General features: G+C 51.6%; 1 protein-coding gene across 2 annotated transcripts; it reads left to right on the top strand.

The window, feature by feature from the left end:
• On the top strand, positions 1 to 27,984 carry LOC104305884 (Golgi integral membrane protein 4). Of its 2 annotated transcripts, none has more exons than XM_054175747.1 (14): positions 1 to 719; positions 6,851 to 6,925; positions 8,151 to 8,200; positions 9,023 to 9,076; positions 12,761 to 12,911; positions 13,662 to 13,744; positions 18,128 to 18,283; positions 18,415 to 18,693; positions 19,817 to 19,974; positions 22,500 to 22,708; positions 24,580 to 24,647; positions 24,746 to 24,910; positions 26,780 to 26,864; positions 27,349 to 27,984. In XM_054175747.1, the coding sequence occupies exons 1-14, from the start codon at positions 533 to 535 to the stop codon at positions 27,363 to 27,365; spliced, it is 1,737 nt and encodes a 578-aa protein (XP_054031722.1). In that variant the 5' UTR covers positions 1 to 532; the 3' UTR covers positions 27,366 to 27,984. The 2 variants fall into 2 exon arrangements, with proteins under 2 accessions (XP_054031722.1, XP_054031721.1); XM_054175746.1 differs by having other exon boundaries at positions 26,780 to 26,851; positions 27,349 to 27,982.
• The last annotated feature ends 4 nt before the right edge of the window (positions 27,985 to 27,988 follow it).

Below are 27,988 nucleotides of genomic sequence, written 5' to 3'. Positions count from 1 at the left end.
CGCCGTTTCCTCTCGGGCTGCCGGCGAGGGAAGCCGCGGGGAGGGGGCACAAGGGCTGCTCGTCCCACCGGGTTATTTTTTCCGGTCGGTGCTCCAAAGGGGGAGGTGGGAAGAGCCAAAGGCGGCCGTACCCCCTTCCCACCCCCTCCCTCCCTCCACTGCAGCACATGGGAAGCAAAAGTTTTCCTCCTCCTCCTCCTGCTGTCTCCCTGCCGCCGGTTCCCCTCCTCCCGGGCCGGTCCCCCGGTGCCGTTGGCAGCTGGAGGATGCTGCTGCCGGCTTCGCGCCCGCTGCTCCCGGCCGCCGCTGCCGAGCTGCGCTCCCCTGCCATGGGCGACCAGGAATAAAAACGCTGCCGGAGCGTTTTCCGCTTCTCCGAAGGCTGGAAAAAGAAGCCAAGGGGAGACTTTGATCGCATCGCGCAGAGGCATCTGCGAATTTGCCGGGGGAAAGGGGCTGCGGGTGCAAAAAGACCCCGATGCTTTAACGAGGAGGGAGAGGCAGCGCTCCAGCGTTTCGCTTCGGCCCCATCATGGGCACTGGGATGTGCTCCAGGAGGCAGAAGGGGCTCCTGCAGACCGGCTTCTGCCTGGTGACTGTGGCATGCTTGGGCTCCGGAGTTTTCCTCTACAACCACTTGCAGCAGAAGGTGAGGAACGCTGAAGCCCTGGCCCAGAAATACAAACAGCAGCAGGAAGCTCTGTCTGCCCAGCTCCAAGGTGAGTGACCTGCTCTCTGTGTGCACACGGCTGCCCCAGCTTCCCTCTCTCACAACATTCCCTGCTGGTGCTTTGAAACCTGCCCAGCCCAGCGAGAAGTGTGGCACCTCTGTGGAGCTAGGGTGAGCTTTTTGGCTTTGAAGAGCTGTGAGATCTACCTCTGCCCAGAGAGGTGGTAGATGCCCCATCCCTGAAAATATTTAAGATCAGGTTGGACGGGCTCAAAATTAAAGATGGAGTGAAAGGTGTAGGATGACAGGAAATGGCCTGAAATTGTGCCAGGGGAGCTTTAGATTTGATATTAGGAAAAATTTCTGTACTTGAAAGAGTGGTCAGGCATTGGATCAGGCTGCCCAGGGAGGTGGTGGAGTTGCCATCCCTGGAGGTGTTCAAGAAATGTGTGGGCATGGCACCTGGGAACAGGGTTTAATGATCATGGTGGTGCTAGGTTCACAGCTGGACTCAGTGATCTTAGAGATCTCTTCCAACTGAAATAATTCTATGATCCTATGTCCCTGCTCACTGCAGAGGGGTTGGACTAGGTGACTTTTAAAGGTCCCTTCCAACCCAAAGCATTCCATGATTCTATGCTGTCACCTATTTCCTTCCCCTTTTTGCTATCTGGAGTTCAGCAGCCTTCGATCTGAGCTGCTGCTCACAGCAGCATGGGGAGCGGCGTGTGCCGGGCTGGTGAGTTCAGCTGGGTCATGTCTGTTCCATTTCTTCCCCCCCCTGTAGTTCCCTTTGGCCATAAAGACCAGTCCTGTGTCATCTGAAATGCGAGGCAGCAAAGATGCAAGCAGGACTCAGAGGCTGGTTGGGCAGGCTCTGAGATGTGGCTCCCCTCTGCAGCTCACCAGAGCATCTCTGGAAAGTAAAGAGAGAAGCAGGGGGTCCTTTAGCAAAGTTTGTTGTCACACTGCCCATTGCCTTGGCAAGGGAACAAACCCACCTTCTTCTCAAGAGATTGCCTAGAAAAGTCTTATGTGGGGCTGATAGATGCTGCAGCACAGAGCTCCCTGTAAAACAGGGAGGAGGAGGAGGAGGAGGCAGCACTGGTTTTTCTGACCCCACTGACCAGCACTTGGTTCCTCTGGCAAGAGCTGCCAGAAGACCGGAAGGCAAGAATAATGTGTGTGCTCCCCCTCCCCTTTCCCCCCTCATTTGTCCTCCTTACATAAATGTCAGACTGTGGGAGCATGACATTTAGCCCGTGGAGAGATCTCAGCAGGGAAGGCCGAGGACACATGTCAGTCCATTGCTGAACTCTTCTCTTCTTTGTCTGCTCTGTGGTTCCAGCCCTACTGCATCTGCCAGAGCTGCCTTTCCAGCACCTGACACTGGATGTGGAGTCTCTGGAGGGGATTTGCTGAGCTCCCTGTAGAGAGGTTCGGTGGGAATCCATTCTTAGGTAGCCAGCCGTTGTGTGTGTGTGATGCTGGAGGGAGGGGTTGGTTCTGGAGTGCCCCCCGAATGAATTTTACACGGGCAAAACGTTGTTTGCCCGAGGTTCTCAGTGACTCAAGGTCAAGAGATTCGTTTAACACTTTTTCTTCTACCCAAGTGCTTTCAGATTGTGGTGTTTAAACCCAGCTCTTCCTCAGGCTAAAAACCAAATGTGAAGTATCCATTCTGACCTCTGCTGCCTTACCCAGTGACATTGTTTCTCTAGCCTGCACCGCTGGGGAATTCTGCAGGTCTCTGACTCGACACATGTGCCTTTGGGGGTTAAATCTTTGCTGGTGGTCGTGCCTTGCAGTGTCGATGCAAATGTAGCACCGCACACAGGCTGCTTGTGCTCAGGGCTGCGCGTTTCTGCTTGTAAACTGGGAAAGCAGAGCGTGGTGGTTGTGTTCTGTTGGTCCCTCAAGGAAACTTGCTTTAAAACCCCCCACACTCAGTCTTGTGAATCGATCGTGTGTGTGTGTGTGGAGAGAGCTTCACTGCTACCACCTCACATTTTGTTTCTGTTTCTTCTCACTCTATCTCAAGGCAATCAAACAGCTCCAGCTCCTAATGTGTTGCACAGCCCCAGCCCCAGCCATTTCCACTCTCATCCTGTGACTCTGATCTGTGAAGCTCAGCAGGGCAGAAGTTAGCCCACATTCCTCTCTGGTGTGTCAGCATCTCTTGCTTCTCTTGGAGAGAGGGGCTGTTTCTTCAGAGAAGGAGATGACAGTGGTAGCCTCAGGGAACCCCGCTTTGGGGAGCAGCAGGCTCAAGCAAACAACCCAGACAGGCCCATCATAGTTTTCCCACCCAAATATGTGTGAATGGCAGAGCCACAGCCTGTTGCTGGGGTTTTGAACCCTCTGTCAGCCCTCCCATCCCTAAACACAGCTGTTGCCATGGAGACCCTTTTTATTTTGAGAAGACACTTCCTTGTCCAACGATTTTAACAAGGGCAAAGCTTCTTTTTTTAGGATGTGGCTGGTGGGAGAAGCCTAATGATTGGCAGGCAGGAGCCATGCTCATGGGAGTCCTGAAGTGCAGAGGTATCTCAAGCACAGGGCTGTGGCTCTTGAGGTGTCACCTGGCACATCAAAGTGGTGTCTGGGATGGAGGAATTTTCTCTCCCACAGCAGGCTGCCAACAGGGCTGCACAGTGGCTGAGCATCAGGGGACTGCATTCCTCTCCTCACCCCTGGATGTCTTTCACCCATTCTATCTTCTCCTTTACCATCTCTCTGGATCAGAGAAGGAGGTCTGATGAGTCTGCCTTTGGTTCTGTTCCCCTTGTCCCTTGCTCTGGATGAGTCTTGAGCCTGACTGGTGCCAGAGGTGATGAGTTGTGATGTGACTGGCAGGAGTCTTATGAGGCTTCTAACAAGGAGAGCAGCAGAGAAGAAAGCTGCTTCTGTGTGATTAGCTCTGAGAGGGGAAGGAGCATAGTAGCATAGTGCAGTCTGGAAGTTGGTGATCTGTGTGCTGAGAGCTGAGTTGAACTGTGAGCCATGGGCAGCAAGATGACTTTTCCCACAGCATCTGCCCTTGGCATGGAAATGGCCTCAAGATCTGTGCACGGTGGGTAGGTAGTTTCAGCAGAACCAGAGCAACAGCTCTGACACCTCTGCTGCCTTCTCCAGGACAGCTGGGAGCAAGCACATGCTCATGGTTTCTCCAGGCAGCAGTCAAATGGAACCACTTGCCAACAGTCCCAGGTTTTTCTCTCCTTCTGCTCAAGCCTGGAATCACTCTGCCTTTAGAGATCCCTTAAACTCTCCCTGCCAGATGTTTTCCTTAGCACTCTGGGGTGTGTGAGGCAAGCCCTCCCCGCAAGCACCCTGTTTTCTGTGCTCCTTTGAAATGGGTCTGTGGAAGCCCTGCCCTGTTCTTCTCTCCCCAAGACAAGGCACTGCAAGGGGTTTCATTGTTTCAGCACTTCAAGTTCTGCGTTTTTAGCTGGTTTGGCAGCAGGTGAGGGTGCTTTAGTCTTGAATTCTGGCTGCATTCCAGCCTGGATTTAGACACTGACCACCCTCCATTCTCTCTTAGAATTGCAAATTGTTAAAGACTTCCTGGCTTCCTGTCCTCAGAAGTCGTACAGTGCCATTTTGGTCTGCTGAGCTGTTACTGTATTCCACCACAAAGATCAGTAGAGAGACTACTTTATGTCCTGCTTCATGTAAAGCTGAGCCCACCTCTCCTGGGCTCTGGAGACCTGGAGGAATGGCAGGAGAGGGCAGCTTTCCCCCCTGCCCCTAGTCACTGGAGGTGACTTCAGCTTCTTTTACTTATTAAACTGTCAGGAGAGCCAGGTTTGGTGCCCCAGATTTCTGACTGAGCAGCCTGTGATATGGAGCTGCTCCTGAAGACTCTTTGTGGTGCTCATGTCAGGGTTTGTGGCTCTGGCTGTTAGCACAAGCCTGGTGCTGTGCTTTAGTGTTCGACTTGCTAGGTGAGATCAATAGCACCTGGTGGCTTGGGGTCATCCAGGCAGACCTCTTCCACATAAAAGAGTTCTTTACTTGCCTGGCCCTGTGCTGAGTGCTTGGCTTTACTGAGGGAGGCTGCAGCCCTTGGTGCCCTGAGCACTCTGCTGCTCTGGGTGGTGGAGCACAACTGAGCTGGCAGTGAGGCTGCTGACTGCCTCGGGTGCCCTGGGTTCTGCAGCTGCAGTGGCCTGGACAGGTGGATAACCTGCACTTGGGGGGGGAGTTTCTAACCCTGCTGTCTTTCACTGTACTCAGGTCATTAGGAAATGAAAAAAATGCCTGTAGGAGAAAGTCCAACACGGGGAACTCCTCCAAGCCTAGAACCAATGAGGCAAACACAAGCTGGAAGCTCAGGGGATGTGAAAGAGCATGGCAGAGCCCCTGAACTGCTGGGCAGCCCCAGCAGCCACGGCTTTTACTGCTGGTGTGAGGTTCCCATCACATCAGAGACTTGTCCTCAGGTGCTCTGCTAGGTAAGGCTGCAAGGAAGTGAGATGTTTGCGGCAGTCAGGAGTGCTCAGAGCTCACAAGTCTTTGGGGAAGTGGCTGATGTTCTTAGGATGACAATTTCATTGAGCAGGGCTTTTCACACCCACAGTCTCTTGTGTGTTTAGCTGGGCTGGGGAAAGCCCTCAGGGTGACATCTGAGTAGTCTGTTAGGAAAAGTGTTGCTAAAAATAAAGCTGTCACGAAGCAGCCACTTGGACAGCTGTAGGGACGGGCTTGCTGCTCACCAGTGTGCTCTGCAGGGGAAGAAAAGTCCTCCCAGACTGAAAGCAAATCTCTCTGCTGCAATGCTTTGGTAGTTTCCTCACTCCAGAGGAAAATATTAATGAAGTGGCCCAGCCTAGGGGAAGCATCTTCTCCACTGGGATGTCTTTGTTAAGTAGGGAGGGTAGCAAAGAGAAAGGAGGAGATAGTGGCCCGTGGCAATAGGAATTCATGAGCCATTTGTCACTGCTTTCCCCCCTGATTCATTCAGGCACTTGCCACGCAGAGATGGCAGTCTGGGACATGGTTGAGTGGCCATGGTGGTGTTGGGTTGATTGTTGGACTTTTGATGCTCTTAGAGGTCTTTTCCAACTGAAACAGCTTGGGCCTAGCCAATGGCACGAGCATGGCTTAAAAATCACAGAGTTAAACCACGTGGAGCTTCTTTTTCTGTGCGGAAAAGGCATTTTCAGGTGGGAAGAAAACCACCAGGCTTTGTGAGGGTCCTGCTGTAGCCACCAGACTTGGATTTGTTATGTTCCAACAGAAGAGAAACATGCAAGAGTGAGCCACAGCTTAAAGAAGCTGTGACTCAGGGAAAGCTCTTGGTTAGCATTCAGGCATCAGAGTGGATTAAAATCACCATCCATCAGGAAGCTTCTCTGGCACTTCCATTTGTCATGTGGCTGCTGTAGGAAGCAGCCTCATCCCTGAAGCAGCTTCAACCCTGAAGCAGCCTCATCCCTCTCCCTTCTCAGCTCCTGTGCAGAGTGCAGATGTTCTGTGCAGAGTACAGATGTTCTTTTGTGCTGAGAGAGGGAGATGCTTGGCTCACTTTTCCTGAGGAGCCTAAGGGCCAGTTAATGGTTGGGTTGCGAAGGGGAGAAAATGTCTCTCATGTGTGCTGCTGATGTCTTTACAGAGCAGATGACCTGGAAGGCTCTGCCTCTCTTGAGCCTGGTAGTGGACTTGGCTCACAAATACATGGTGTAGTCACTGCCCACTAAAGCCAGATCTCAGGCTTCCCAGATTAGCTGCCAAAGCTAAACCTGAGTGTGACTGCTCACAGGATGACAGGCAGGTGTGTTGTATCAGGAGTGTCCTTTGTCTCTAGTGCCACTGTCACCACCCTGCTCCAGACCTTATCTGTTCACAGCTGACAAAGAAGCACAAACAGCCTGTGCTGGAGCTGGCCCTTTCACTGGCTGGCACATCAGGTGTCTGCATGTATCTCAGGGCAGTTGCTTTGCTTACTCTGGGTTTTATCTGTGAGCCACTCAACCCAGAGTGAAGCAGCCCATCCCAGCCAGGAAAGACTCTTTTGCCCAAGCCTGTTGGGCACCTGCTGGCCCAGACCATGGCAGGATTTGAGGTCCACATGTGCACCTGGTTGCATGAGCTGAGAGAAGCCTCTTCTAGGGAAAAGAACAGGTGGGAATGAATGTCAGGGTTGATCTCATGCTCTGCCTCCTCCTGCTCCCCTAGTCGTGTACGAGCACAGATCTCGGCTGGAACGGTCCCTGCAGAAGGAGCGAGGGGAGCACAAGAAGACAAAGGAAGGTGAGTCCCTTGCATGGGTGGCACTGATGCCCAGCCAACCCTCCAGCTGTCCTCTGGGGGGGCACCATGCACCCAAAGCACGTTCTGCCTTCAGAGCCACGTGTGGAGGTTACTCAACACCCCGCAAGTGAGGCTCAGGCTTTGTTTGAGACTACTTCACTGACTTGTATGTTGCCCATGGGCAAGAGGTGCTGGGAGGTGAGTTCTGTTCTCTCCTCTGTCCTCAGGAGGTAACAGTTCCCATGACCCAGTGTTGGAGCACTTTAAGTGACAACCAAACCTGGCTGTAGACCATGGTTGGGGTTTTTGTTTGGTTGGTTGGTTTGCTTTGCTTTTTCTCTTACAGAAGTGATCAGCAGAGGCTGAGCTCTGGGAGTGGTTAATGATATTAGCATCAGGGCACTCCACAGTGCCTGGACAATGCAGGCAGTCAGACCCTTTCAAGCTGATACACAAAAGCATGCAGGATATTTTAAGACCACAAAGTACAACAAGCAGTAGGAAGCTCACAGCTTAGCTGCTGGCTACAAGAGCTTTCAGTGCAGCAGTGTGCTTGGATGCCAGATCTCTTTGCACCTGATTGTTATTGGCAACTTAATAGCTTGGCTTTTATCTTCAGAACTGGTATGTGGGGTGACATCACTCCTCCTTGCTGCTCCATGCACTGTGGTGTTGCTGGAAATGCTGACCTACAGCATCCAGGTTTGGCTGTAGCTGTGTGGCTGCATTCCTGCCTCTTCTTTATGCAGTGGGGACTGAATGAGTAAATAAAACCTCCTAATCAACATCATCCTGTCGTGGGACCTTCCCATTTTAAGGTGGTAGCAAAGATGAGGTCAGCAGATGAGTTCCTTCTGGTCTCACAGAAGCTTTGATTTCTGTTTTCTGATGTCATTTCAGAGCACCCAAATCCTTACACACTGACATCAAGATGCTGCCATTTGTGGGCCAAAATGGGAAGTCTGCAGTGCACTTGCCTATAGAGTGGGAAAGGAAGGACATTTAAGGCAGTCTAGCTAGGTGGACAGCTCTGATGAACAATGTGACCACCTCCCTGAGGGCACTGAGTGGAGGTTCCTAGCAGCAGCTGCATTCCAGCTTGCTGAGTTGCAGCCTTTCGCTTAGCAAGGGGCTGAGTTCCTTCTTCCCTCTGCCCACCAAAATATAAACCAGATCCTGGGTAAACTCCAGCTCATTAAATTGTCTTCTCTTCTTCCACTTCTAGATTTTTTAGTGTACAAGTTAGAAGCTCAGGAAGCCCTCAACAAGGAGAAGGTAGGTATGGTTTACTCCTCAGAGCGTGTGTGCAGTGATGTTAAAGACTTTTCTAGCACCACCGCGTTCATGAGAATGGTGCTAGGCTCAGTGCAGGGATGTTGGACTACATGACCTTTAAAAGTCCCTTCCAACCCAAAGCATTCTGTGATTCCATGTTGCCTCTCAGGTGCCACTACTGCTGGGGGGGCTTGGCCTCTGAGCACAGGTGGCTGGTGATACTGTGATACTGTGAGATGCTGCTGCTGCCATGAAGCACCCTGGGGACAAGGGAAGAATGTGACTCTGAGCAAGGCATGAACAGCCCCCTCTGTGCTGGTTTGTTTCAGTGGAGCTCAGTTTGGTAGCTCTCCCTGGTTACAGCAGTTGGCTCTAGGCTTGCTCAACTGCTGTAGTGATCAATTTTTTGTTAAATGGTGCAATTTTGGTGTGTAGGCGAAAGCCTGAGCTCTGGTGCTGTCTGCCTCCCCCTCAGCTGCTGCAGAGAGAGCTCAGCCTGCTATGGGGGGGTGGGGGTGGAAAGCTCTTCCAGCACTGGGCCTGTCCTAGATAAAGAACTGAAGACTGGGGAGAACCACTCTGAATGCCAATCAAGAGAGTGCAGTTAATTAGTTGGTGGCTGGGTTGTTTTGAATGGGTCATTTCCCAGCCCTGCTCAGGCTCCAGATTCTGCTGGTCAGCCTGGGGGGGCTGGTTCCCAGGCTCCACGCCTGCCTGTGTGTGGGAAGGGGCAGTGGGAAGGTGCAGGTGGTGCACTGGCTGGGCAGGTGCTGATGGGAGTTCCTGGGATCTAATGGCACTGCTGAATCTTTTCCTTTCCAGCAAGATTCTATGAACAGATACGGAGCACTCAGTTCCCAGCACAAGATACTGAAGGTAACGGAGGGGACTGGTTTCATGTGCTCACCATCTGCTGCCTGTTAAACAATGCTCCCTAGAATCATTAAGAGGAGACTTCAATTAATCAGAGAATCATCTAAGAAAAGACCTCTATAATCATCAAATCCGACTGTAACCCAACACCACCTTGCCTGTGAAGCTGGGTCCCAATGTGCCATGAGTTTTGGACACCTCCAGGGATGGTGACTCCACCACCTCCCTGGGCAGCCTGTTCCAATGCCTGACCGTGCTGGCAGGAAAGAAATTCTTCCTAATACCCAAGCTAAACGTCCCCTGGTGCAACTTGAGGCCAATTCCTCTCATCCTATCGCTTGTTACGTGGGAGAAGAGCCCAACCCCAGCCTGGCTTCAGCCTGCTTAGAGGGAGTAGTAAGCCAGAAGGTGTCCCCTCAGCCTCCATTTCTGAACACCCTCAGTTCCCTCAGCCACTCCTCTTCAGACCTCTTCTCCAGACCCTTCACCACCTCCGTTGCCCTTCTCTGGCTGCAGTCCCTGAGGGAGAATTGATAGTTTTGCTTACCAGAGGTGCCTGGGAGAGCCCAAGGGTTTCCTCCAGCTGGTGCCAGGTGGGAGGGAGGAGGCCAGGCAGTGTTGATCCACATTCCTCCCTGCCCATTCAGCTTGATGGGAGTTTCCTATTTATTCTGTCGGGCTTTGTATCAGATTACAGCCTTCACCTAGAGCTCCTTTCAATGGTGGGCTTTGTGCAGTTTATCACACAGGAGTTCTCTTGTTCAGCTGTGTTCTTTTCTGGGTCTCTTGGTGTGAAAATGGCTCCATTCATTGTAGCATGCCCCTTAGGCTAACACAATGTACTCCAGTCCGTGTGAGAGGCTTGGAGGGGGGTGATTTATAGCATTTCATAGCTTATCACATGCTCTACCTGGAGCAGATCTTGACGCTCAAGTTTGCTTTCTGTCAGAGCGATGCAAACGCGGCTGGCAGGGGTGGGCTCTGAAATGGTTTTCGTTAGAGCCTTGGCAGGGAGCTGGTAATTTAATTCTGGGCTGTAGAAAGAGGGCTGGGTTCCAGCAGCCCTCAGCACCGCTGGGCTGTGTTTCCTGAGCAGAGCAGGACCTCCAGCTGCCTGCCTTTTTGGATTCAAACTTGGGGAAAAGGGAAGTACAGTTCTGTCTCTTGGGTATTATCCAGCACTGCGGATTCTGGGAACGCTTCGTGATAGTAACCTTCCTCTTCATAGCAACTGCAGCCTGAGCAGAGAGCTCTGCTTTGCTTGCCTCAAGGGAACACTGAGAGCATTTCGTCCTGGCTCCCTTTCCCTTGCTTCCTTTTACTGGGGAGGGGAAACAAAAATAATCTGTTTGTTTGGGGGCGGTTTGTTTTTGTTTTAACTACATTTACAGCTGCTGAAAGCCCAGGCCAGCCCTGGGGACTGCAGTGTGGTAGCTGACTTGAAGGACTCCCAATTTTTGAAGGATTGTTTGGCTTCCTGAATGATCTGAGTTGCCCTTCTGGCAGTGTGGGGTGTGATGGGCAGGCACGCAGGTCGTGGCAGCGTGGTCTCTCTGGGTTCCCTCACCCCAGGCTGCGTCGGCACATGAGTTGCACACCACTCACGTGCTGTGTCTTGCAGTTTCTGCCTGAGCGACTCAAACAGCATTTCGGTGAGGTGGAGGAGGGAAGGGCATCCCAGTCAGATGGGCAGCTCTGGACACCAGAGTTTCTTAGCTGCCTCGGGGCTGTCAGCATACCAAGCTTTGGTAGATGCTCTGCTCACAGCTAAGTTGCTTCTCTGAAACATAATCACACAGAGCACGTTCCAGACCTCCTGTCCTGCAGCTACACTAAAGCAGCATCTTTAGATTCCTCCTGCAGTTGGCATCCATTGGCTGCAGCCATCCTTGGAAACCAGCTGAGGGTGAGGATGCTCTGTGTGCTCAATGAGCTGGACTGGACCTCAGGTGCTTTGTGTGACCTTGGTCAAGGCATTTATCTCTTCTTCAGCTCCCTGCTGGTGTCAGAGGCTGAGTATTCCCTCCCTTCTTCCAGGCTGTGAGCAGCCTGGGGAGAAACATTGCACACATTGCCTGCTGCACAGAATATGGGAGAGAAATTAATTGACCTGAGCTGATGAGGACTTAGAATTGCTTGGAGTTTCTTGTTAAAATCAATTCTCGCTTGCTAATGTTGGTGGTTTCTGAAGTGTTTAGTATCTAAATGCTTTTAGAGATGTGGTTCCTCTGCAGTGCTTTCTGCCAGTGGCTCTGATGAGAGCTCTAAGTACCTAATGCCTCTGAAAGCCAGAGCAGGAATCTTTTATTCTCTTTCTTTTCCCTCCTGATCTGGTGATCTGATTAACCTGACATCCTTGTCTCTCTTCTTTGTTCTGGTCTCTGGACCTCTCCATGCTGATAGCTTTTTCCTCTGCATTGGATGGATTTTTGGAGCAGAATTATTTCTCTCTCCCCCCTTTTTTTTTTCCCCTTTTTGTTTTCAGTGGAGGAGAATTGCTTCAGGGGAGAATGGCCAGGCCACAGATGCTTTGTTTTACTGGGGATAAATGCAGTCATCAATAGCATTTAGAGGTTTGGGGGGTTTTGATTAAAAAAAGAAAGAAGAAGATCTTTTGCTGTTTTACAGGAAGGCTGGCTGGAATTGCTGCCTGAGTCCTGAGGAGCTATTGTGTGGAAGGGCCAGGGTTCACCTGTGAGCCCATCAATCTGCATACATAATTGGTGTTGACAAACTGAATGTGGAAAGACTCTCTCTAGGTTACCATGGGAACAAAAAAAACCCAGGAGGTGAATTCTGGTTCAGTGGGTCGGACCAAAAGGATGCCTCAGCGTGTTTTGTTCTTGGGTTCTGCAGGAGGGGAGGGGAGAAGAGAACAGCTCTTCAACCCACTTCTGTCTGATGAGTTCCTGGCCTGCTTGAAACAGTCTGTGGTCTTGTGAGAGTTTTGTTACCCTGGCATTTCATCCCCAGGTTGTGATGGAGAACGTGGGCTCTCTGAGAATCTCACTGTGTGAGAGGCTGTGGGACCCTTGCAAAAGGTCTCCTCCTGTTCTAGCAGCTTGGAGTGGTGGGTGGGAGAGCAGCCAGGCTGCCAGGAAGCAAGCCAAGCAGAGAGAACAACCTGAATGCTTAGGTGTCCATGTCCCCACCGTGACAGGCAACACCTGCACGCAGAGCCTGGCCTGCGTGCACCATGGGGGCTATCCTTGCAGGCAGCGATGTCCTTCAGCGTGTCTGGGGCTCTGGAAAGGACCTTGGCTTGGTGCAGTGTTTCCCAGGCATTTGGTTTGATGGCTGCAAATATTACAGCCTGCACTGCTCCCACAGAGCAGGGTGTGCAGGGAAGCTGGGAAGGAGTAGGAGTAGTTCTTGGCTGTGTACCAGAGTCTCCGTCTCTTTTGCAGGCAGGAGTGGACTTGCCCCCACATTCCGCTTCCAGTTTAGGGGCATCCAAAGAGACATCCCAAACTGCTTCCCAAAGCAGAGTTTAAACTGGCATTTTGCATCCCCTCCTGACCACTGAACACCAAATTTTCTTGTGCCTGGGATTTCTATCTACCTTACTGGAGAAATGAGCATCTCCTCTGCCTCCCCAAGCCACTTATTAAATAGAGGCACTTGAGCAGCACTTGGAAATTACTCTTCCTCTCCTTGTACTGACTCTTTGTCACTTTTCATATTCAGAATCAGCATGAAGATGTCAAGAAGCAGCTGCTTGACCTGCAGCTGCAGCACAACAGCTTGAAACTGGAACATCGTAAGGCACTGGAGACCCACAGCCAGAAATATGCCCAACTGCAGCAGGAGAAGGACACTGAAGTCACAAGCTTGCAGGGTGAGTGTGATGTGGAGCTGAGAACACAGCAGGCAGGGAAAAGGCTGAGGTCAGGAGAGAACACTCTTGCTTCTACAGGTCCCTAAAAGGACTGTAGATACTGTAGGGACACACACGTGTGGGTGTGCACTGCCTTGGCCCTCCACGCCTCAGCTGGAGCATTGTCCTGCCTCAGGGTGAGGGTGCAGGAGCAAGGGCAGTGCTACAGCTGGCCAAGTGAGCTGAGAGGAGGTGTGAGAGGCAGAAGAGGCTGTGGAGGAGCTACTCCATGAGAGGAAGACCATTGGGGTTGTGTTTTTAGCAGCCTTTCAAGAGGCAGCTTCTCTGTGCAGTAGAAAGGAAGACCCAAACTGCATCAGCTGTGGGTTCAGGAGAACCTGACAGACCTCTCCTGTAGTTGTTTCCCAACCTTCCGGTCAGCAGAGGTAGGACAAGTGAGCACTGCTTGATGTTCTTAGCTGCCAAGAGTAAGGGGAATGAAGAAACAAAGATTGTGATAGCACAGCAAGAGCCTGACCCTGATAGCAGCAGCTAGCAGAGATAAGCCAGAGAAGAGGAAGTTCCTTGGCTGGGCAGGACCCCTGAGCGCTGAAAGCAATAGTGATGTGGTTTTGGCTGTGCTTGGCTAGTCCCCAGCTGCAATTCCTGGGCTTGGAGAGGTCTGTGAGGTCAAGAGGAATTTAGGGTAAGGAGGAGAGATACTACACCCGCAGAACCAGCTCTCTTCAGCCGATTTCTCTTCCCTTGCAGACACAGTCTATAAACTCAGAGAAGAGAGCAAGCTTCTCCGCAAGGCTCACCAGGAAGTCCACTCTCAGCTCCTTAACGCCCAGGTAGTCAATTGTGGGGTGCTTGTGGCCACTTGGGACCCTCTTCCACTGGGCTCTGGGTGCACCATCCAGTGTTCTGTAAATGATAACCTAGCTACCAACTGTACCCCAGTGTGGGGAGTTGCCTAAACCAGTGCTGGTGGGTGCTTGGGATGAGCTCTGTACAGGCAATATCCTCCTGGAATGTGGCCCAGTAGCAGAGAATAAAGGTACCCCAAGACAAGTCGGTGGGAGAAGGGAGAATGCAGGGTATGTTGGGAGAAGTGGGAGGAATTAATGCCTTGAGTGTCTGTCTGAGGCTCTTGCACTGAGCCAAGACACAAGCAGCTTTGTAAATACACTCTAAGAGTCACGTCGCAGGCTGAATTAGCCTTTTCTGGTGTTAATTAACAGCCTTCTGTCAAGCACTCCCATGGATTATGGGATAAGCCCAGAAGCAATTAGCTGCTTGTGGTGAGATGCTGTTGACAACTGATTTGTCCCCTGAACTGGATGCTGGACTTGAGCTGGGAGTGTGTGTGGAGGGGTCTTGACTTCTGCAAGGTTTGTCTTGAGTTCTGGCCTGCTCTGCCCTGCAAAACAGCAGGGGCTAAGTGGCTCCAGGGCATGGCAAAGCCCACAGATGAGGAGCTGCTCCAGGCAGGAAGCCCAGGTTACTGACATTGCAGGCAGCTGTCATTTGACAGCTCTTTGGCTCATGTCAGATGTGGTTTGAGGGGTCTCAGGTGGAGTGTCAGTGCATTTGACTTGTCTGCCTTCCTAATCCTGTCTGACCACCCAGCTGCTTCTTGACCTTGCTCCTCCACCTAGCTGAGGCAGGCTGGTAGGACTCTTGCAGGGGTACTGCCTGCAGCCTACTTGCTGGCAACTAAACACAGGCTTCTAGTCTCTGTAGGGGTCAGTCCAGCCAGACCACACCAGGAGCTGAAACAGCAGTGGGGGCAAGCCTGCACTCACACCTCCTGCTATAAAACACGGAGAATCCTAGAATCACAGAACTGTTTTGCTTGGAAAAGACCTCTTAAGTTCATTGAGTCCAACCACCAACCTCAGAACCACTATTTTGGACCTCCTGGGCAAACTTTCAAAGCAGTTGCTAAGGTTGCTGCTCCACAGCTTGCTCTCAAGCAACAGGGAGACCCAGTCAGCTCCCATCAGACAGCCCTGTGCCACTTGCAGCTTGGGTCAATGGCAGCTGATCAAAGGTCCTCTGTCTGTCATGATGGATTTCTACTTTTCTCTTGCTGGATCAATGCTGAGTGCATTTGTATCTGGCACACCATGTAGGACCAGTTTGAAATACCCTTCAGCAGAGAGCCCTTAAAGTGCTGTTTGGCTGTGCTGCAGTCAAGCAATCAGCAGTTCAAGTGTGCTCTGAACATCACTGACAAAGAAAACAACCAACAAATCCTTGGCCAGAGATGGCTGAAGCTCCAAAGTCAAGCACTTGCAGGCTGGGAAACGTGGTGGTGGCAGCTTTTGTGCTGCCAATCTTAATCTTCTGGCCCCTTCAGTTTGCAAGAGTCAGATCCCTGCCATCTCTTGTCAAAATGAAGAGTGAACAGGAGGGAAAGGATCTGCCCTGGGTGTGGGAGACGCAGCTCTGCATGTACCAGACAGTCCTGCAACCAAGTTGTGCTCCAGCCATCTGTCTGACTGCTATTCCTGGCTCTCAAAAGAGTGGCAGGGCTTGGTCCCAATGACTTTTTGGAAAGTACTTCAGATCTTTTTGACAATGAGCCTTAGTGTTACATCTTTAAGTTTGCTGATCAGCTGTTTCGGGACAGAAGGGTGGCTGGGACTGTGTTTGCCTTCAGTGGGGCAAGATGCCAGATGTTCGAGCTAACACCCACAAAGACTCCCAGCTTCCTTGTCTTAGAATGCACTGGGTTGGAAGGGACCTCTAAAGACATCTGGTCCAACCCACCTGTAGTCAGCAGGGACATCCCCAACTAAATCATGTTGCTCAGAGCCCCATCAAGCCTGACTTTGAATGTCTATAGGAATGGGGCCACCACCACCTCCCTGGGCAACCTGTTCCAAGTGTTTTGACACCTTCATAGTAAAGACCTTCATAATGTTCAACCTAAATCTACCCTGCTCTAGTTTCAAACCATTGTCCCTCATCCTACTGCTGCAAGCCCTTGTAAACAATCCCTCTCCAGCTTTCTTGTAGCCCCTTCAGGTACTGTCCCCCTTCAGGCACTGCAGTTCTTGCAGTGTTGATTGCAATGGGGGAGTGCAGATTTCACCCTGTTGTAGGTCTTGCTTCCTCCTGGCAGGTGGAAGTTCAGAGGAGTGATTTGCATTCTAGACAGCATGTTAGAATCCCTGGGAAATGAGCACATGTCAGCAGCCCAGCCTGCAGGAGCTGTCACATCACTTGCTCTGCCAGGCAAAAGGAGGCAGGGAAGCACCCAGCACAGCTCACCATGACGGGCTGCAAACAGCATGTGGGAGTCTGTGCTCTGAGGACAGTCTAAAGCTGCTGTCCCAGAGGGCTGACCACCTTAACAGGCCAGCAATGTCCCCTCATGGCCAGGAAGGACAATGATATTCATGGGTGCATTAGGAAGAGTGTGGTCACCAGATCAAAGGAGGTTCTCCTCCCACTGCTCTGCCCTGGTGAGGTCACATCTGGACTATTGTGTCCAGTTCTGGGCCTCTCAGTTCAAGAGAGACAGGGGACTGCTGGAGAGAGTTCAGCAGAGGCTACAAAGCTGCTGAGGGGCTTGGAGCAGCTCTGTGAGGAGGAAAGGCTGCTAGCCCTGGGGCTGTTGAGCCTGGAGAAGAGCAGCCCCAGAGGGGATGTGATCAATGCTCAGCAAGAGCTAAAGGGTGGAGGTCATGAGGATGGGGCTGGGCTCTTTTCAGTGGTGCCTAGCAAGAGGACAACTGGCAACAGGCACAAACTGGAACCCAGGAGGTTTCATTTGAACTTAAGGATCAATTTTGAGGGTGCAGCAGCCCTGGAGCAGGCTGCCCAAAGAGATTGTGGAGTCTCCTCCTCTGGAGCACTTCCAAACCCACCTGGCCAGTGTCATCCTGGGCAACCTCTTGTGGGTGTCCCTGCTTTAGCAGGGGGGGGTTTGGACTGGATCACCTCCAGAGGTCCCTTCCAATGCCTACCATACTGTGATTCTGTGACTGGAAGCAATCTCCTGCTAGCTAAGGCTACATCCCACGAAGTGTTTCTGGCTTCCTTTTCCTTTGCTGAGTGGTTTTGTTTGGGTTGGTGTTTTGGGCTTGGTTTTTTTTTGTTGTTTTAATGTTAATTTTCAGGTCAAATTTCAGGGGGAAGAACTGAAATCAGCAGAGCCTGCTCAGGAATTAATTTCCTGCTAAAACTTTCCTTGCTGCTTGGAAGCTTTCCTACTCTGCCCAGTGCCTAATTTGGTCCTCTTCCAGGTATTCTGGCAGGCACATGAAAAGCTTTCCCCCCACCTCACTTTGCTATAAATAGCTGGGGTAGGAGTGCAGAGCTTTTCCTGAGTGGCTTTTTCAAGCCTTACTTTTCAGGGTTTGGAGATGGATGAAATAAGCTGCAGCAGAGAGAGAGAGAGAGAGAGCAAAGTGTTGCATTTGCTTTAACAGTCCAGGAGAATCAATTCCCATCTGTCTTGCAAAGTAAATTGAATTGTCAAAGCAGGATGATGCCAATTATTGCCAGCCCCACTGAGCTGAGCACATCCATGGAGAAATGCCTCCACAGGAGGAAAATAAAGCTGCCCTGGGAGGCACAGGAGGAGAGGGGGAAATCACACCTGACAAGACCCAGGATACAACTCTTAGAATCATGGAATGGTTTGGCTTGGAAAAGACCTTTAAGATCATCAAAAGGCAAGAGTTATGTCAAGGGAAAGAACTGATGCCATGGGTCAGCCCTTGCAGGGTAGATAGGCACTAAAAGAAGAGTCAGGATTGGCAAAGGGGAGTGCAGAATATCCATGAAGCCTGGAGGAAAAGTTGAAGGCTACTTTGGGCTTGCCATTAATGGTTGTGGTTTATCTCCAGCCTTTAGGATAGGATAGGACAGGATAGAGTAGAGTAGAGTAGAATAGAATAGAATAGAATTAACCAGGCTGGAAAAGACCTTTGAGATCATCAAGTCCAACCTCTCACCCAACACCATCTAATCAACTAAACCATGGCACCAAGCACCCCATCCAGTCTCTTCTTTCACACATATGAAGTATGTTTTCTTTAGTGGTGTCTCTGGGCTGAACAGCTGGCCAGAAAAGAGTGGCTGCTCTCAGCAAGGAGTTGGTAAACCCTGCTCATGGAATCACCTGGTTGGAAAAGATTTGAGTCCAACCACAACCTAACATCTCCCTGTGCACAACTGTTACTGGGTGAGGTTTCACTTTACCTTTCTCATCCCCTCAGGCCCAGATGGAAGAGTTCAGGCAGCTCAAGGAAGCTCTACAGAAGATGCCCAGTTTCAAAGCAGGAGGAGCTGGGAAGGGGCAGCAGCAGTTTCAGGTGCTGAAGGAGCAGCCTGTGGTGCCAGCCAACAGCCAGTTGCAGCTCGTGAGGCAGAAGGTGTGGTACTCCCAGGAAAGCCCAGGGAGAAGAGTTCTGCAGGGCTTCTGTGGGTTTTCAGCATGGGGCTTGGAGGGGTTTCAGTGTGGGGGGAGCTGAGCTGGCTAACTCTTGTCCATTCTTCTTTGCAGGCTTTTCCAGCCAGTCAGGAGAATCGCCCCGCCGGGAACCCGCTGGCATCACAAGTCTCTGGGGTTCAGAAGCAGGCAGATGGCTCTCTGCTGCAGGGCCAGAGCTCCTACAGGAATGATGGCCCCAGGCCACAGGCTAACGTGCTCTTTACCCATCCAGCTCCACTGCAAGATGCCAACTCCCTGCCAGATGCTGTGCCAGCCTGGCCAGCGCGGCACGGGGACGGCCACGTCGTCCGATTCACCCGGACCATGAACAGCCTTCCCAACGGGAACCCAGTGAGTGCTGCACTCCTGCTGCTTGTCCTGTGCAGCCCTTTCTTGTGAAGCCCAGCACTGGCATATTTGTAATGACATGCACATGTGCATTCCACTGCCCTGGCATGGGAAGCGTCCTGGCCCCAGGTTTCAGGCTCCTGTGCGCGCTCCAGAGGCTGTGGTTTAGTGGCTGGGCTGGGTTCTTCTTCTGGATCCTGCCGGATCTGCAAAGAGGAAATCATAAAAGCAGCTCCTCTGCCTCCTGGGGTGATGGAGAGGCAGCTATGGAAAGCAAATCTCTGCAGAAATGACAATAATTGCAGTGTGGTTGGGCTGTAATTACAGGAACTACTGGAGAGGCCACACCTTGAATACTGGGTTCAGGTTTTGGGCTCCTCGCTACAAGAAAGCCATTGAGGGGCTGGAGCAGGTCCAGAGAAGGGCAACAAAGGTGGGGAAGGGTCTGGAGAACAAGGCTGAGGGAGCTGGGGGTGTTTAGTCAGGAGGAGGCTGAGGGGAGACCTCATTGCTCTCTGCAGCTCTCTGAAAGGAGGTTGGAGCCAGCTGGGTGTCAGTTTCTTCTCCCAAGGAGCAAGTGATAGGACAAGAGGAAATGGCCTCAGGTTGTGCCAGGGGAGGTTTGGGTTGGAGATTAGGAAAATTTTATTGCCTTTAAAAAGTGGTCAGGGATTGGAACAGGCTGCTCAGGGAGGTGGTGGAGTCCCCATCCCTGGAGGTGTTCAGGAAAGGAGTGGACATGGCACACTGGGGCACGGTTTGGTGGCCAGGGTGGTGTTGGGTTGGCAGTCCTAGCTGATGATCTCAGAGGCCTTTTCCAACCTCAATGATTCTCTGTGTGGGGATTTTTTCAGACGTGGTTTCGTTGTTCCTCTTTTCTTGGAGATTAACCTGCCCAAGACAAGCTTGGGTCACACAGGGTCCAGATTGCCTCCTCTTGGCTGCTGGGAAGGAGAAGGACCTCTCCCACTGCAGGCTGGCTGGACAGGGCTGCAGAACGAATCTGTTGTTCTTTGAGAGAGGATTTTTCTGGCCCAGGAGGCTGCCCAAATGCAAGGGGAGTCTGTGGATACCTGGTAAGGTCAGGAGGGTGTCTCCTGAGGGCATTCATGTCTCTCCTCTGCAGGATGTGAAGATGGTGATGCGCATCCAGGTGAAGAGCCATGAGGAAAGCCAAGCTCCTGGGCTGTCCCTCTCTGATCCAAAACAACCCTCTGCAGCAGAAAAACCTCAGGGGCCAGACAGCCACCACTCCACAGGGAACAGACAGGGGCAAATGCAAAGGTTGGTGAAACAAATCCCTTCTATTCAATCCTCTCTTCCATGTCTTCTTCCCTGCCAGGGAATGGAGCTTGGGGTCCTCCTGGTATCTTAGGGACTTTCCTTCACTGAGCCTCCTTAGAACATGAGCAGTCAGACAGGTCTGAGAGCTGTGAGCCCCAAGCCATGGGATTTATCCAGAATGGGATAAAACAGTTCACAGCAGGAGTTTGTTCCAGGAGTGAGGACACCGTCAGAATCCATCCAGCAGCCCAGGCTTTTGTCCTGACTATGTTCCTGCATGCCTGCACTTGAGATGATGTGGTTTATGTCAACTTCAGCTTCATCTGGAGAAGCCAAAGCAATTCAACCCTGTCAGTGCAAGGATCAGGGCTCAAAATAAAAGACTTGGAACAAAGCTTAGCTGAAACCTTGGTATTAAAATTCCCTGCAGCTTGGGACTGTTGCTCATATTGGACATCCTCAGCAGAGTCTTCTCCAGACCTCTTCTTGGGGTAAACAGGAGAGGAGAGGTCTGGGGAGGAGAGCCCCTTGGAGAGGGCAGAGGTCCAGAGCATGGCTTGAACCTGCCCACTCCATACAGGTACCAGAATGGATAATTCCTCCTGCACTCCTGGCATTGCTGTAGCAGCTGGCAGTCTGGTCTGGGACCAGGATCCTGTAGTGCTGGGCGCTGTACAGGAGCTGCTGGCTCTCTCAGCAGCACTCCCAGACCAGTCTGGTTTGCAAAAGGCAGCAAATGTCTTCCTGAGGCTGCAATTCATCAAAGTCTGGCCATGCTCCAAAAAAACCTAACTCTGAAAATAGTGCTTCCTCATTTGATTTATTTATCCCTTGTGTCTGTCCAGGTCATATCTGCTCCATTTACTGGAGCAAACCAGATTTCATTTCCCTTTTATCTGTAGAGGAGACTTCTGGATTTCATTCTTAATTCAGCCTGATCCTACCCATTCTTCTCTGCCCTTTTTTCCCGCCCCCTCCCTGTTTGTTCACTTAACCTGCAGCCCTCCCAGGTCAGACTGTGCTTGCTTTAAAGGGCAGTGTCCTCTGCACACTGCTTTGGCACACACCATCTGATGGACACAGGGAGTCACAGCACTGAGGATTTTCTGCCTTCTTACAGGGAGGTGCCTGTGTGAGTGGAACTGCAGGTGAGGGGTGAGGTTGTGATGGCAGAATGCTCCTTCCTCAGCCCTGCAGAGCCTGCAGAAGATGCCACCGCTGCGCTGTGAAACACCCAGTGCAAACACTGCGTTTGTTTGGCAAATAACTGCTGCAGGGACAAAGGTGCTGGGGGGTTTGGTCTGCTTTTCTTTTCCTGGAGCTGTGGTTAAGGATTTCCAGAGCAGCTGGAGCTGCTCCAGACTCTGTATGAGATCTGTGACAAGGAGTGAACAAACCAGCCTTCTCCAGAAGGTGCTGATGCCAAGAACAATATCAAGCCTCAGCAGAGCGCCAAAGAGGGCCAGGCACCCAGTGCCCACGTCTTGCTTCGGGTGGCTGAGACCAGCACTTCCCAGAGGAGCTCTGGATGGCTGATTTGCATTGTGATGGTTTTATAATGGGGGGGAATGGGAGCTGAAGGCTGGGTTATGATTGCTCTTCCTGGAAGTTTTGTGTGGAGGTAGGATGCTGGCTTTAGAGAGCTGCTGTAGTGAAGGCCACTTGTATCACAGTAACACTAAGGTTGGAAGAGACCTCAAAGATCATCGAGTCCAACCTGTCACCACAGACCTCATGGCCTTTCTCAGTGCTTAAATCTCTGTCCAGTTTTGGGTTCCTTATTCCAAGAAGGACATTGAGGTGCTGGAGAGTGCCCAGAGCAGGGCAACAAAGCTGGTGAAGGGTCTGGAGAACACAGCAGCTGAAGGACCTGGGGGGGTTCAGCCTTGAGAGAACGAGGCTGAGGGGAGACCTCATTGCTCTCTGCAGCTCCCTGAGAGGAGGCTGGAGTGAGGCTGGGCTTGGTTTCCTCACCCTAGCATCAGGTGATAGAACAAGAGGGAATGGCCTGAAAGTGTGACTTTTGTGTTGTGCTTTTCCTGTTTATTTCGCAAGGTTGTTCCTCTTTTTAGGCTAAAATTCGAGAGTTTCACTGTAGCAGCCTCTTGAAGCTGGAACAAGAAAGAGGATTTATGGGTTTGATATCTTTCCATAAACTGAAGATCTTTGGGATTGTGTGAGGCATGAGCAAATCTCTCTTTAGGACTGGAGCTGAGTGCTGTGTGGATAAGTTCTTGTATCAGCTGAACCATCTCAAAGCAGCTCAGCAATAAATTGTGTTTATAAAGCATAACTTATTGGGTACTTATGGCACACTAAATGTTCTCTTTCAAGCAGATATCACAGCAAGGAATGCAAACTGCTCCTTTTGCCCAAGAGTTAAATCAGGACAAGCTTCTGCATGTGCTGGAGGTTTCTTCCCTCTGCTTGCCATTATAATGCAGGAGGATGAAATTCTCTCTCGATATACTGAGGCAGAGGTGGGGGGGGTGTGTTTCTCGTTTGCTTTGTGCCCTTTTTTGCAGCTGGAAAGACATAGTTAACAAAGTGAATGCTCAGATGGATGAAGAACAAGTGCACAGCTACCCCAAGAGCCTTCAGTTTGATCCCAAGCCTGGGCAAGAGATGCAGAAAGGCAGCCCACAGCCACCCAGCGAGAAGAGAGGGGAAGAGCATCAAGGAGCTGGTCAGGAAGACAAGAAGGAAAGGACAGATGATGAGGAGCTTGAGATGGGTAGGGCTGCCCTAATCCTATCCTGCACAGCACTCATTTATTGCCAACCAAAGCAGGGAGGGAGAAGAGTTTTCTTCTGGGGAGGGACAAGAACTTCCTGCTGGTGTTAAAGGAGAACCCTTACAACTCAAATGATTCCTTGTGAGGATATTGTCCTTGGCCAAATGCAAAGCCTGGGCAGCGTTCTGGGCTTGCTCCCTTCTGCCCTGCATCTTCACACATTTCCAAGGTAGTGGCCTCAAAACCTGTGTTAAGTGAAGCCAATTCTTCTTTCACTCCCAGGGGAGTGATGGGGAAAAAATCACTCTTCAGCAGGCTAGCCCAGTGCTGGGTTAAGAGTTGAACTCAATGATTTTTAAAGGCCTCTTCCAAGCTAAACCATTCCATGATTCAATCTCTCACAGGAACTGATTTAATTATTTACTTTCATTTCTTTTTCAGAAGTAGGGTTTCTGAGTTACTGAGGGTAGGCATTTCCCCAGCTGTCCTTAAGGGGCTAAAAGCAAATACATTCAAGGGCAGGGAGCTGGATTTGTCAGTCAGCCAACAGAGCACCTACAGCTATTTCAGAGGCTGGGAGGTAACTTGTGGAGCTGCTGTTTCATGTTTTGCTGACCTGATTTTTCAGCAGGTCCCCTCAGAGAAACTGAGCTAATTGGTTCACATCAAAGTGAATTTTCCCCTGAAAAGGAAAGACCTCGTGGCAGGTATAAGGGAGCTTGAGGACCAAGAGCCCTTGACCTCTCTGTCCTAATTGGAATTAACAGCCAAAGGCAGTGCCCTGGCAGTGCTGCTGTCCAGTTGGGAATGCTGCTGGCTCATAGGCTCCCCTTGCATGTTTGGGGGAGAGGCACTTGGACCATGGTGATGGCAGACATGGGCCATGCCCTCCCCTGTTGCTGGTGAGTGCCAGAGCTGGGACACACTGCAGCCATATCCACTTCAGGGTGAGGATTAGACCTTGATTTAGTTGAAAGGAAAGGATATGTATTTAAAGGCTGATTTTTTTCCACCCCCCTCCTCCTGCCTTGACTGTCTCCCTGCTTTTTGTTCTTAGCAGCCAGGTGCCAGCAAAGGGGAAGGTGGCACAGACACAGTGACCTGGGGTGGTCTACTTTAGCCCCCAGTGCTGGTCTGAGTGGCTGTAGGGCTGGGTTGCTGCTATAGATGCTGCCAAAACTTAGCAGTGGCATGAGGAAAAATGCACCTCCATCAGAGAATCAAAGGGGCTGGGGCTGGAAGGGATCTTTGGAGATCATTTACTCCAACCCCCTGCTAAAGCAGGTTCTCCTAGATGAGGTTGCACAGGATTTTATCCAGGTGGGTTTGGAGTCTCTCCAGAGAAGGAGATTCTACAACCTCTCTGGGAAGCCTGCCAGGGCTCCAGCAACCTCAAAGAGAAGTTTCTCTTGAAGCTCAAGTGAAACCTGCTGGGTCCTAGCTTGTAGTCATTGCCCCTTGTCTTGTAAGTGGCCACCACTGAAAAGAGCCCAGCCCCATCCTCATCACCTCCACCCTTTAGATATTTACAGCCCCAAATACAGATCAGGGCCTGAATCCAGAGCTGGTTTTTGTCTGTGTCTCGCTGCACCATTCAGTAAGTTCTGGACATGCTTCAACACATGCTGGTGCCCCAGCCTTGGGGACAAGGAATGAGTTTTGGCAGCTGTAGGAGCACAGGGCTGCTTTGCCCTGAGCTCTTGGAAATGGCACTGAAAAAGAATTCCTCTGAACTCATGCAGGGACCATTGTCTGCCTCCAGCTGCAGGCAGGTTGAGACAAATCTCTGCTTAGTGCAGAGTGAGCACAGCTGCTCCCCAGCCCTGGGAATCCTACCTGGTGACACTGATGACTGTCCCTTTGCCTTGCAGATGCAGGAGTGATTGAGAGAGAGGAGAACCTGCACTCTCAGAAGGAGGCTGCTGTGCAGGAACCCATGGTCAGTAGTGCTCTCACCTAGGTGCAGCATCCCTTTAGAGTCAGCATTTCCCACGGGGTCTTCCTGCCTGGTACTCACGAGAGCCTTTTCTTGTCCAGATGCCAGATGATGCTGCAGATCCAGCCCAGGATCCCAATAACCAAGGGGAGGATGAGTTTGAGGAAGCTGAGCTGGAGAGACCTGACTTTGAAGAGAAAGTGGGAGGTCTGGAGAAGTTCAAGGAGCCCAGTGTGAAAGAAGAGCCTAAGGAGAAGCCACTGAAGGTAACTGACATGAGGGCAAGCAGCAGGTGCCAGGCAAAGATCCCCAGCTGTGAATGGGGGGAGGCAGAAAGCCTAAGGACATCGTGTTTGGGTCTGGAGCACAGCCCTGGGAGGAGAGGCTGAGGGAGCTGGGGTTGCTTAGCCTGCAGAAGAGGAGGCTCAGGGGAGACCTTCTTGCTCTCTGCAACTCCTTGAAGGGAGGTTGTAGCCAGGTGGGGGTTGGTCTCTTCTCCCAGGCAAGCAGCACCAGAACAAGAGGACACAGTCTCAAGCTGTGCCAGGGGAGGTTTAGGCTGGAGGTGAGGAGAAAGTTCTTCCCAGACAGAGAGATTGGCCCTTGGGATGTGCTGCCCAGGGAGGTGGTGGAGTCCCCATCACTGGAAGTGTTTAAAAAGAGCCTGGATGAGGCGCTCAGTGCCATGGGTTAGTTGATTAGATGGTGCTGGGTGATGGGTTGGACTTGATGATCTTGAAGGTCTTTTCCAACCTGGTTAATTCTGTGCTCCTGGATGGATCCATAATCCCACTGCAAGGGTATGGCAGGTAGGAGAAGCCTCTTTCTGAGAGAGGAGCAGTGGGTTGGTCACTGTCAGAACTTGTTCTGGCCCTGTCCTCTCTGCCAGTTGAAGTCAGCCCTAGCATTCAGATTGGATGTTAGGAAGAAGTTCTTCCCCATGAAGGTGGTGAGACACAGGAACAGGCTGCCCAGGGAGGTGGTAGAAGCCTCATCCCTGGAGGTTTTTAAGACCATCCAGTCTCACTTTCCACCTGCTGGCAGCAACAGCCCAGCTCCTTCCCCTGTGGAGAGCAAGTCCTCTCCTGCAGCAAGGGGGTGCCAGGGCCCCTGCACAGGCTGCTGCAGCACCAAGTGCCAGCACTGCTGGGAAGCCACAGGTTAGTTAGGGTAGAGCTTCATGTGGCTCTGAGCAACCTGATCTAGTGTGAGGAGTCCCTGCCCATGGCAAGGGGCTGGAACTAGATGATCTTTGAGGTCCCTTCCAACCCTAACAATTCTATGATTCTATGATTTGAAGCAGCCAAGTGTCTGGAGAGACCTTGAGCAGGAGATGACTCTCCCCACAGCTCTTTTATCTTTTCAGGCACTTGAGAGACCCAAACCAGAGACACTAAGAGGGCCTGTGCTGGGGCTCTGGTCAGGTCCTGCCCTGTGTGCAGCAGGCTCTTGGCAGCAGTGCCCACACGTGAGACCTCTGCCTCCTTGTCTGCCTGCCTGCAGATGGAATCCATTTCTTTTACAAAGTGCTGCTGGCTGGCTGAAGCCAGGCTCTGCATCAGGGAAATGTTAGCTTGTTTTGACAAGGAGTTTTGACAACACTCAAAAGGAGTGTTTCATCTGTCAGCCTCTAAACCCATGATTAATAGTGAGGCTTAAGGAAAGAAAAGAACAAAAACAAAGAAGCCCAAGCCAATGAAATCCAAGGAGAATGAGATGCTGGCACCAACAGAGCAACACCTCCTTAAGATTAGTGAAAATGTGGAAAGAATTAGTGACTGAATACCTGATGTTCAGACAGGGCTGGGCTGTGCTCCCTGAAGCTCTACCCTAAATAACCTGTGGCCTCCCAGCAGTGCTGGCACTTGGTGCTGCAGCAGCTTGTGCAGGGGCCCTGGCACCCCTCTGCTGCAGGAGAGGACTTGCTCTCCACAGGGGAAGGAGCTGGGCTGCTGCTGCCAGCAGGTGGAAAGTGAGACTGGATGGGAAGAGCAGCAGTGGAATTTGGGTTGCCTCATTGTCCCTCTGCTGCCCTGGATTCCTGCTCCATAGCCCACACCTGGGGCTGTAATGCCAGGCAGCTGTATCCCCGGCCGGGGCACTGTCAGCAGTGAGTGAGGCTGTGTGTTTTGCAGGATGCTGGCAGACCTGCCAAGCCCAGGGAAGAGCAAATGGATGACTATCAAGAAGATCAGGAGCAGGAAATTGTACGACACCAAGGTTCTTCCTCTTTCCCTTTCTGGCGTGCTTGTTACCTGGGGGTGCTGGTAGCCAGGAGCTGAGCTTGCCTCAGCTTTTAGGAAGGCAGATGTGAGCACTGACTTCAGTGTTGTCTCTGCCTGCTCAGCGAGGTGGCTCTCCAGAACAAACCCAGAGCCCACTGAGCTCTGCTCCCTTTTCTGCTCCAGGTGTTCAGAGTATCCTTTAGGCTCTGTCTCCCCTCCTCACTTCTTTCTGCATCCATTTGCAGCAGCTGAGCTGTGAGATGCTTCTCCCCTCTGTGTCTTGGCAGAGTGGCTTGCCAATGACACCTCAAGGTCCCTGGCAGAGAGGGATTCTCCCCTGTTCTCCTGAGTTTCCCAGGCTGGGCTGGTATGGTGGAACAGCCATACCCAGAAGCAGCACAATGTGCTGCTAGTTAGGCTCTGCTTTTCCAGGCTTTCCTGATTTTTTTTTCCTTCCTGGCTATTCCTTCTGCACCCAGGAGGATCATGGAGGTGAGGTGGATGACAATGATGACCTGGAACTTGTCCAAGACCAGAAGGACCATGCAGGAGTACAGAGAGCTGATGGCAAGAAGGAGGACTACTACTGAAAGATGCTGAAGGCAAACGGAATACACTAGGAGAGAGAGGATTGGAATTCCTCCTGGGAACTGTCTCCTGTATTAAACACTGCCCAGAAGAGACAAAGGCAGGAGGAGATAATGCTCTGCACAGGCACTGAGCAGGGAGCTTGCAGATGTGCTTCACACCCACGTGGCTGAGGCCATTGCTGCCTCTCGGGTCAATAGCATGGAAGTGCTCTCAGACTGTAGGAATGATTTTTATCCTGCTGCTTCTCTTAGAAGCACTTTTTGATTGATTGTGTTCTTCACCCTCTTGTTTCCCCTGCCCCCTCCCAAGCTGGAGAGCTTTTCTTTTTTTAGTTGGTTTTTGTTTTCAACCCTCTGGGCAGCAGAGGTGTGCCTGAACTGGTCCCTGGACTCCCTCGACTGGTTGCTAATACAAAGGAATCTGTCTTCATAAAACATTTTGCTCAGGAGTGTTTCTTGAGTGGCCAGGCAGTGGAACAGGCTGCCCAGGGAGGTGGTGGAGTCCCCATCCCTGGAGGTGTTCAAGAAA

Source organism: Dryobates pubescens, chromosome 33 (genome assembly GCF_014839835.1).
Source record: "Dryobates pubescens isolate bDryPub1 chromosome 33, bDryPub1.pri, whole genome shotgun sequence".
NCBI classification, from domain to species: domain Eukaryota; kingdom Metazoa; phylum Chordata; class Aves; order Piciformes; family Picidae; genus Dryobates; species Dryobates pubescens.
Note: the sequence above shows the minus strand (reverse complement) of the source record. Positions and strands in the feature narration are given on the sequence as shown.